Source organism: Melitaea cinxia, chromosome 26 (genome assembly GCF_905220565.1).
Source record: "Melitaea cinxia chromosome 26, ilMelCinx1.1, whole genome shotgun sequence".
In the NCBI taxonomy this organism is placed as follows: domain Eukaryota; kingdom Metazoa; phylum Arthropoda; class Insecta; order Lepidoptera; family Nymphalidae; genus Melitaea; species Melitaea cinxia.
Window position 1 is genome coordinate 4,617,405 of NC_059419.1, and position 11,230 is coordinate 4,628,634.

Sequence of the window (11,230 nt, forward strand, 5' to 3'; positions counted from 1 at the left end):
ATGCATGCATGCAACATACCTGGTGTTTCCAACTCTTATCCAGCTGGACATTGGGTGTTCCCTCTTTTCGACCAGGTAGTTGGTGATGTCTGAACCGCCGTCCCACACTGGTGCCTTCCATGACAATGCCAATGAATCCACGCCGATGTTGTCCACAGCTGGGAAGCGCGGTGGGTCTGGGCGATCTGGAAAAGATTACCCAAACACTCGTGTAAATATCTGTAGCTACATGCTTTGTTATATAAATTCTTTAGTTCAGTTGTGACTCAATAAGTTTTTAGTTCTTATCATTAAGCTAGAGATCGTGAACTTAAATATTTGATTTTTCTCACTGTGTTCTCAAACAAAAAAACAACTTTAATTTACGGCAACAAGTAATAAAACGAGAACACCCCAAATCTAGGTACTTGAAAAAATTGTAAATTAAGTACATATTATTGGGAATAGTTCAAAAACGATTCGTGAAATCCCGCCTCTATTTAAATGGGACCACAAACGCTCTTAAAAAAATGATTATCAAAATTAACACACCTAGTAAAAAAATATGAGGGTACACAGAAAAAAAACACAATCGAATTAAGAACCTAGTTGTTTTAAAATAATTCCAATGCGCAGTTTTTAATCAATAAATTATAATATTATTATTACACTTACCGCTAATTTCAATGTTGATAATGGCGGAATCCTGTCCTAGTTCGTTTTCAGCGGTAATTCTGTACGGTCCTGAGTCTATCTTGCTGGCGTCACGGATCGTGAGGATGGCGTGTCGTTCTGGAATATTTATATTTTAGGTCAGTCGTGGGCATTTTATAGGTTTGAGTGTCCACAGGGCCACCACCTTCCCTTTCAGGGCATTTCATTGTATTAATAAAAAAATATGACAGTTGGGGAAATACTCAGTCACTTAACTGCACAGCGGGCACAGCGGGCACAGCGGGCACAGCAGGAATTTCCTGCTCAAAATATGGAGCAGCTCGACCGGGGTACCTCGAGCTTACAGAAGATCACGGCAAAATAATACTGTTTTCAAGCAATATTGTGTTCCTGTTGGTGAGTAAGGTGACCAGAGCTCCTGGGGGGATTGGGGATTGGGTCGGCAACGCGCTTGCGATGCTTCTGGTGTTGCGGGCGTCTATAAGCTACAGCAATCGCTGACCATCCGGTGAGCCGTACGCTTGTTTGCCGACCTAGTTGTATACAAAAAAAATAATAAAAGAAACAAAACTTAAGCTCACCCTTTCTCTCCACGTGGTAGTGGTGCCCTGACTCAATCGTCTCCCCCTCCCTCACCCACGTGATCTTAGGCACCGGGTGACCGGTGAATGGAATTTTGATTACCACGTTCTCGCCCTTGTCGAAGTAGGCGGTATCGCGGAATCGCGGCGGTACGTTCAGTTTTGGTGCAGCTGTAAGAAAAAATAAGTTATTGAAGTGAAACTTCGTAAGCTAGCGAATACGTGGCAAGAGCGTTACGTAAAGAGTGATTGGGCGTAAAGGGTGAACGGAGCAAGAGAGAAATTTTGTTTCTCTCTTTCACTCACAGCCAGTTACGTTTCGTATACCGTATCGTTCGTATAAGATACAGTGTAGGCCTATTGTTCAGAAGTTTTACTTCAGTCATGTGGTCTAAGCACACTCGTTTTTTACACATCATACGGCTAGACATAAAGAAGAAGAGACTAGACATAAGCTGAATTTGACTAAAACTTCTGCAAAGCGTATCAATGATAAATTTGGCAAACGTTTTAATTAATTTGATAAGGTAGTTTAGTAAAACAGGATAAGTGTCTAGAACCAAATTGTAATGGAAGAAAGCGTGGCTTTCGCTCGTCTGCACTAGGTTCAGGTCAGAACCTACCACGCACCCAGAAGCCAACAAGACTCACATATCATTAAACTTACCAATTTGATTTTCACTTTAACTAATTTGACAAAGTCTTATGGTTCAGAGCCAAAAACCCAATTTTGGATCAAACGTGAGTTTTTACCATTATTATTGTGTTTGCTTGTACTCGTATGTCGCATTCTCTCAACTGGCAACAATCACGCTTATTTGTTACTATGTTTACTTATATATTACACCCTACCAGGTATCCAGAAGATAACAAGAATCTCTCATGATAGGCACCTCAGGTCTCGTGCTTTTGACCTCCACTTTGTAGACAGCGCAATTTGTCAGCAGTTTTAATTAATACAGTAAGATAATGTAGTTTAGAGGTAGGTACAGATTAAGTATCCCGGCCTAGGACTAGAAAATTGGATTAAGGAGTGTAGTTTTTACTCTAATTTGACAATTGATTGGCTTGTATGTAGCACCCTACTAAACTTCACGTTGGTTTTTTTAAACATTCTATATAAGGAGCAGAAAGCAGGGCCACTACAAGTTCCGCCAACGAGCTAGTCAAACGAGTTCGTCACGATACTTAGGTCAAATCCTACCAAGTAATATACTCACTCATGATAAGCAGCTCAGCTCTAGTGCTCTTGACTCCCGCCTTGTTAACAGCGCGGCACACGTACTCGTCCGCGTCCTCTCCGAATACGTCCATCACGGTTAAGAAATGATTGTCACCTTCGCTCCAGATACGATGACGAGGGCCGTTGGTTATCTCACGAGCACCTGGAGAGGTCATGATAAATAAATAAATAAATAAAATAGCACCCTCACACTCAACGGTCCCCACTAGGATTTCCTCCTCTGTCCTGTGTGTGTGTGTGTGTGTGTGTGTGTGTGTGTGTGTGTGTGTGTGTGTGTGTGTGTGTGTGTGTGTGTGTGCGTGTGTGTGTACTACCTAGCAATGGTGGAATAAAAAGAAATTACTACTGCATAAATATTAGTAGAATAATTTCAGAAAAGAAAGTTTTTCAAGAATCTGATTTTATATAGACGTAATCAATACAAAGTTATTTTAAAATATTTTGATTTATCGAAAACATTAATAATGAGCTGTATTTCTTGTCAGATTTACAAAAAAAAAAAACGCCTCGAAGAATAGACATTATTACACTAAAAATAAAATGAAACCAGGTTATTCCATATTGGTTATGATATTTTAACTTACCTTTGTACCACGTAATCGTGGGTTTGGGCGAGCCAGTGATGGTACACTGGAACTTAGCATTGTGGTACTGGATGCAGTTGGCATTCTTCAGTGGTTTCACGATTTCCGGTGGTGTGGCAGCTAAAATAATTTATTGGATTAGTTTAAAATTGTTCTGTTAATGTTAAAAAATGTTATTGTCCTATTCTTGCACCTGGAGAAAATCGTTCATATAAATAGGTATCGGTATACGTAGTAATAGGTATATATATTTCTTTCACTTTATAATTATATTTTCGTTCTTAAAAATGTAATCAGTATGCTGAAACAGGCAATTTTAGGCCAACAGAAGATACGCTTAATGAATCAAAAAAAAAAACTAAAAGGGTTTATTTCATAAGACAACTTACCCTTCGGGTCAACGACCTTGACTTGCTGGCTGTTAGTGCTAGGTGGTGAGAGACCAGCCTCATTCTGAGCAATCACACGGAATTCGTACTGGCGACCCTCGATCAGGTTAGCGCAGTTGAGTTGGTTCGGTACACACAGGGTTGGGTTTACTCGTTGCCAGCTCATAGAGCCAACTTCGCGTTTGTCTACCCAGTAGCCTGGAAACAGAAAAAAAATATCATTACTGAAACTAGAATCTATAAAATTACATCGTTGGGTACCATAATGGTCACTTGTCAACAATTGACTTTTTAAAGCTATTTTTTTTAATCTATAACTGTGGCAAACGGACCGGATGGTCTACCTTATCGTAAGCGGATACCGTAGTATATGGATCTCAGCAACACCAGGAACATTGCCAGTGCGTAGCCAACCCTATCCATCTCACGGAGTTGCTACCTTAATCACCACAAGAACACAAAACTACTAGAAAGCAGTTCTATTTCGCTGTAATCTTCTGTAAGGTTGTGGTACTTCCTCTGACGGACTGCTCAAAATTTTGAGCATGACATTTCTATGCTGCTGTGCTGTTCCTTACCTCAATGCTTAAAATCAAAATAATAACAAAAAATGTAGAAGGAATTAAACAATATCTTACCCTGTACACGTGCTCCGCCATCATTTTCGGGTTTGTCCCATTCGAGGTGTACGAAATGTCCGCCCACCGCGATGATACTGGGCACGCCTGGAGCAGATGGTGGGTCGAAGGGCGCTTTGGCCTGTTATAGGGAAATGACAAGATATTTATCGAAAAGTATTTTCTAATTTTCTGGATTTTAGAGAAGAAACCTCTGTATTATGGCAATCCTGTTTTTTTTTAATTTTGATTTGGATAATATTTTGAACTATTTTTCTCAACTGAAGAAGAAGAGATTAAAGACTTGTAGGATTTGATATTACATTATCTTAACATTTTAAATTTTACTACGTACTGTGTGGCTACGGTACTAAAGAATTTAGCCACCCCCTCTCTTCCCGTGGGTGTCGTAAGAGGCGACTAAGGGATAACACAGTTCCACTACCACATTGGAACTTAAAAAGCCGACCTGTGGCGGGATAACCATCCAACTGCTAGCTTTGAAATACACAGGCCGAAGACGGGCAGCAGCGTCTTCGGTGCGACAAAGCCAGCACTGCGGTCACCAACCCGCCTGCCCAGCGTGGTGACTATGGGCAAAACACATGAGTTCACGCTATTTTTGGCGTAAACTTATGGAGGCCTATGTCCAGCAGTAGACTGTGATAGGCTGTAATGATGATGATGATGATGAACATTTTAAATATATATATATATATCTTTTTAAATTAAAAGTTATACCACAAAAAAGTGAGATAAATCGAGTTGTTTGACATAAATGTACAGTGGCCCCAAACCAGTATCAAGAAACAGGACGAGAACTGTAATAAGCAAAATTAAATATAAAAAATCCACCCACCTTAATCGGGTTAACACCCTCCAATCCTGGTCCAATTCCGTTATCATTAGCAGCGTGTATCCTGAAGTTGTACTCTTGACCTTCAGTCAGACCATGCACTGTGAACCTTGTATCTCTAACCGAGGATGCTATGGTTATCCAAGATGTACCAGAAATGTCTATCCTCTCAACCACATAGTGGGTGACTGGTAAACCACCGTCGTATGTTGGTGGTTTCCAGGCTAAAGTGCATGTGTATTTGGTTATGTCTGTAGCTTCTAATGGTCCTTGCGGAGGTCCAGGTAGACCAGTTACGGTTACCGAGAACGTGTCTGATGTTTCGCCGGAGTTGTTCTTGATTGTGACTTTGTATGTTCCTGGTGGACAAAATAAAAATATGTCAATCATATTAGTAATCAATGTAAGCTAATTACTATTCTATATTTGTTTGAATAAATATGAATAGTTAAATGTGTTGCTGAGCGCAAACCTCGGTTAATAACGGTTAATACGTTTTTTTTTTTCAATTAAATTTGGGTCCACCCAATTTGGATAAACTTTTTTGTGAAGATTTTATTACTAACACTTTGTGCAAAGTTTATACGGTATGAAATATTTAAAAATCGCGCAACAAATTGGAAAATTTCGGAAAGCGTAACGGTTATTTAAATTGCACACACTTGGCAGTTCGCTGATAGAACAAAGTCGACGTGACTCAAAAGTAGTCTAATAGTTTAAATTCACGGTTTAATAAATCAAGACATTTGCCAATGTTAGCATAGAATGTAAATTTTATTACTAAGTACGCCACCAGTAACCCCCAGCAAAGAAAAAAATAATGTACCACTTACCCATATCATCCTTAGTGATATCCTTGATAAAGATGAGAATGTAATCATCGAAGACTGTGTACTTCAGATGCGGAGATTCGGTGACCTTGTGGCCATCCTTGCTGAGTGTGACATCTGCGGGCTGGTCTCCAGTGTATAGGATCTTGATCTTGGTGTTATCGTGTTCTGGTAAGTGAAGATCACCTGGCATACGGGTGATGCGTGGAGGACCTAACGAGTGATATATGATATTGTTATATTAGGTGTTTTTATTATTTATTTATAAATTATTGTATGGCAAACAAAATATCCAATAGTTTTCTTAATATCACAAAAAAAAAAATATAGCAAATTAACGATATTGTTGGGTTATTGTTCGCTTAAACTATTTTATTTATTGCACAATGTATGTCTAATTGTGTCCATGTATATAGAACACATGAAACAACCTGTAAAGTGTCAATTATCATGACTTGTTGTACTTACTTCCGATCTTAAGATGCGCAGTGCAGTAAATGTGTCCAAGACTATTGCTAGCTTCACATGTGTAGTCACCCTCGTCAGCTTCGGTTGTTTCCAGAATGTTCAATTTCAGTGTACCCTCACGAGACTCCGCAATAAATCTGTCAAACAAAAACGATTGAATATATTAGAGTGACCGATCATTTAGCATATTATTTTAAGGTATGGGAACAGATATCCGATATTTGTGGATAATTTGACTTAAGTAAATGTTGTAGAACTTAAAACAAAGACCCAAGATTAGCACTCTGAAATTTTAAATAGGTGGTCCTTAAGCTAAATGATTAATACCACAATCCTATTAACTCAAAAACTTGTACGGTCGGCCAAGAAAGTGATGTACCAGTTTTCATTTAGTTTTCTGGTCATCGAAAATTACAACAAAGTTCGTTATTAAAAGATATAACGGAAAGAGACATATAATAATGACGTAAACCTAATTGATAAGTATTCATAGGTCATTATTATACATGGCAATTTAAACTCTATTGGGTATACATATAATCGTTATCAATAATCAGATAAACACGGCAATAGAAGTTGTCAGATCGATCTGCAAGCGAAACTAATCTTTATCACTTAAGAATCTGCAAGCGGCATTCAACCTTAGGGTGGTACCGACGGTACAACACATATATCTACCTTTAATGACTGCTTAAGAAGACCGTATGATCTATGCACGTCTTTAGAGAGCTTCATCTATCTATCTGTAGACTATAAAAATACACGTAACAAAGTTATTCTTCTCTTAGCTCAAATGGATGGACATAAGAAATTGGAGCTTAAAACACATCTCAAAAAGCTAGTGCTCTCTGGCAGATTTCAGGAGACGCAGTTATGATATTCGAGCTAAAATAATGGATCCAGAAGACACCCACCTGGTACCGAGAACAAGCTCCCTGCCGTTCTTGAGCCAGCGCCCGGTCGGCACGGGACTGCCGGACGCGACACACTCGAGCACATGAGGACGTCCCAACGGCGCGCTCATAGTTGGGGCCATTTGCTTCAGCCACTCGGGCTTCGCGCCGCCCACCTCCTCGCCGGTACGGACCGGCGTTGTGCAGGTCGAGGGTTCGGATTTACCTGGATAGGTGTTATTAGGTTTTAGAACCATTGTGTTATGTATTCATGCCTCACATTTTAGACCTAGAATCATTGACTGATCGTATAGCCATTTTTTGGGGCAGTAAAGAGCAAAATACGGATATCACTTTCTCAGTACACCAGTAATAGGCAAATGTATGAAGTTTATTTTTTTATAAGCAGATCGATTTAGAGAGGGCGAAGATTATATTAAAAATAGAATTTATAACTTTCTCAAATACAAATGAAAATGAAAATTAAGATCTTTTTCACTGTTTCAAAAATCATTATCTTTAGAATTATTTTATTACAATTATTTAGGACGAAATACTCTAAATTCTTCGTGGATTATTCGTTAAAGAAAATTGTGTTTACAAAATTAAAAGTTATGTTCAAATTGTTTGTTCCTTAAAGCATCAAATACTAGGTTCATTTTTTTTTAATTTAAAACAAAATGTCCAACTAACCAGCAGAGTTAACAGCGATGATTCTGAACTCGAAGTCAGCCTTTTCACTAAGGTTGAGAGCAGTAAATGTTGTATCAAGTACTGTGTAGTCGTTACACTTGACCCATACTGAGCTGCTGAGTTCACGACGCTCTATTATATAGCCTGTTACACGAGAACCTGTGGAAAAGTAAGTAGATAATATTTTATTAACTGTAAGTTTTTACAGTTAATAAAATATTATCTTCAAATCTTGCTGATAATACTAATGTAAGCGCGATATTTAACTTTAAGACGAAGGTCTGTGCAATTATTTTATGAAAAAATTGCAAACTCATAAAAAAAAAAAAAAAAACTATAATGATCTCCAAATTTTGCGGATAATAATGACGTAAGCACCGTATTTTTAAGTTGTTTATGAGAAAAAAAAAACAAGTGCTTATTCAAAATATTCCTTGCTCAACTTTTTAAAATCAAATCTAAGGATGATTATGATAATACAAAGCAAAATGTTATTACTAAAAAAATATGTATTGTTATTATTTTATACGTTTATTAATTATTTATTAAATTTGACAAATAATTTCTTACCTCCATCAGATGCTGGTGGATCCCAGGATACATCAACGTAGTTCCTGCCGACCCGAAGCACTCTTGGTGATCTCGGAGCTGATGGAGGACCAGCTTTTCCTCTGACCTTGAAAGGCTGTGAACTGGCCGAATACTTGCTGAACCCAGCAGCGTTTTTAGCACGAACGCGGAATTCATACTCGTGGCCAGGTTCCAAATTGTACGCCTAAAATTTTTTGTTGATTGTAGATATATGAAAGTAATGTTAAAACTACTAATTATAGAAATATTTTTTTAAGCAAAGTGAAGCTATTCAAGAACGATAAAGAGATACGTATGGCACCTTGAATTAAAAAAAAATCTACGTTCTTTATAAGTTATTTATAAGTTGAAATTAACCAAGATATCTTCTATTTGTGCGATGCCAATGTGATAAGAATGATAAAAGCTAATAATAAGTCAGTCTATTTGTGACAACACTAAATTATTTTAGCTAGGGCAACAATAATCTTTTCTATCGTCAAACAGGAACATTAGGCTATACTATATATTACATCTTCGTAAAGGTTATTTTTTTTGGATCAGACGTCATGTTTGTTATATTGCATACCTGGTAATTGCAGTCCTTAACCAGGTAATCAGCACTGGTCCACACTTTATCCTGTACATCACGGAACTCCATCTTGTATCCTTGGATGCGAGCACCACCGTCTGATCTCGGCCTATCCCAGACCACATTTGCGGTGGAACCATCCCAGTCTATTACACGTGGCACGCCCGGTGGGTCTGGTACCGTGAATGGGAACTATGGGGGTAAATGAATTGGATTAGTAATCGACAATTCATTATCATCATCATCATCATCATCATCATCATCATCATTTTAGCCTATCACAGTCCACTGCTGGACAAAGGCCTCCACACGTTCACGTTCAAGTTCAATTGACAATTGTATTAAAAAAAAATTGTAATCTATTTTTGTAAAAATATTGCTAAGTGATAGGTTTTTATATTTAATTTGTACTTATAATGTAACGTATTTTGTATCCGAACTAAATGTGTCGTCAATCACAAAGATAAAGAAATAGATAAAGTAGTAATATACTTAAGTATAAGTGGCAGTTACATTAAAAAATTATATTATCATTGAATATAGTCACGATTCTTAACAAGTTGTAAGGCGCAATTATGAAAAAATATTCGCCTAGGTCCTTTTTCTAGGTTTCTTTAATTTTTCTTTAAATTATGAGACGAAAACTAGGCATTTTGTGTGAAACAAATCTGACCGATCAGATAACAACTACGAGTACTTCGACAATAAACATTACTACTAGCTTCGTGAGTCGATACAGGACAAAATAGTTTTTTAGACATTAAAAAGATAATAAAGTAGGAGTTAATACCTTGGCAGTGATATAGTCGTCCATAGTCAGTGGTTCCGAAACACCGTACTGGTTCTCAGCGCGCACGCGGAACATGTACTTGCGGTTCGGTTCCAGACCCATTACATTGTAATGGCAGTTACGGACGAACGATGAGATCTTTGACCATACCTGAAAAATAAAATCAAGTTAGTTGATTGTGTTGAAGGGACTCTGACTGCCTCGCTCTCTAAAGGTAACACTTCTGAGAGCAGTGTTATTTAGCTGTGATCTTCTGTAAGGTTCAGTTACTTCGATAGTCGGGCTGCTGCAGATTTTAAGAAAAATATTTTCGGCTGAATCCTTCCTCAATAAAAAATGATGAAATATTTAAGATGCTTTATTTTTATAAATCACTTACCAAAACTATTATCCTTTTCAATCTACAAAAGCTATAAAACGCTTTAGTGAAATAAAAAGTTTAATGGACTTTTATGTATAAGACTTACCCCGACATTGTCCATCTTTTCAACGATGTAGTTGGTTATGGGTGATCCGCCGTCATCTAGAGGTGGTTTCCATGACAACGTGCAAGTATCTGGTGTGATATCAGATACGTCGAGTGGGCCAACTGGCGGGGATGGTCTGTCCACTACCAGTACCTGAAAATCATAGATTAATAAATAATCAACCAATAAAATACTGACCTTTTTGATAAATAAATCATGTAAAGAATCGTTTTTGATATGTTATGAAGTCCTGATTTAGGACACACGATTATAATATTTGATGAATACCGAAAAAATAAACATTATTTATCGCTTTAAATGTTTTTTTAAATTTATTTATTCTCATGATTTTGTATGTTTATCTTATTCTTCTATATGTGTATGTATATATGTTTTTATGTATTATAATTATATTTATATTTATATACTTTTGCACAATCGCGCACTTTGTTCCTTATAATCTCCTTTTACCCGAGGTTGTCTGGAAGAGATTGCTTAAAGAAATAAGACCGCCTTTGCATGCTATCATTGTAACTACTTTTTGTTTAATTTTATTTCTCTACTGTTGTTTTTTTTTCCTTTTTTTACTACGTAACAGTGTTTGATTATATTTATGAAAAAAGTAATAAATAAATAAATAAAATAAAAAAATTATAATTGAGTTAATACAGATACAATCTAATCCTAAAGGAGAATTAGACGATCGGACAATTGTTATGTCTTAATTTGATGACATTGTTTAAAGCATTGAAAGAAAATAAAAATATTCCAAGCTTACCCTGCATGTGCCGCTGTCAGATCCTTCGCTGTTTATCAGCTGTACAGTATACGAGCCCGTGTCGGAACGCTTGGCGCTCGAGTTGTGGAAGACCGTGTCCACGTCAGAAGTAACGAACCTGATGCGGTGATCAGGGAACACTTCGTCGTTGTTTACTATCCACGATACCTGGGAAAGAAAAACGGCTAATGAAAATAACTAGACGTCTGGACAAAAGTAATATTT

At 37.4% G+C, this 11,230-nt stretch overlaps 1 protein-coding gene across 1 annotated transcript in view; it reads right to left on the reverse strand.

Moving 5' to 3' along the window:
- The window catches only part of LOC123666551 (twitchin), a 119,457-nt gene that overhangs the window by 23,066 nt on the left and 85,161 nt on the right, over nucleotides 1–11,230 (reverse strand). The window contains 17 exon segments of the mRNA XM_045600665.1: nucleotides 20–185; nucleotides 655–771; nucleotides 1,236–1,406; nucleotides 2,456–2,620; nucleotides 3,063–3,182; nucleotides 3,452–3,649; nucleotides 4,090–4,210; nucleotides 4,928–5,283; nucleotides 5,758–5,967; nucleotides 6,223–6,359; nucleotides 7,137–7,341; nucleotides 7,809–7,967; nucleotides 8,379–8,583; nucleotides 8,968–9,162; nucleotides 9,761–9,910; nucleotides 10,228–10,380; nucleotides 11,006–11,173. Of these exon segments, the coding sequence (XP_045456621.1) occupies nucleotides 20–185; nucleotides 655–771; nucleotides 1,236–1,406; nucleotides 2,456–2,620; nucleotides 3,063–3,182; nucleotides 3,452–3,649; nucleotides 4,090–4,210; nucleotides 4,928–5,283; nucleotides 5,758–5,967; nucleotides 6,223–6,359; nucleotides 7,137–7,341; nucleotides 7,809–7,967; nucleotides 8,379–8,583; nucleotides 8,968–9,162; nucleotides 9,761–9,910; nucleotides 10,228–10,380; nucleotides 11,006–11,173 (2,996 nt within the window).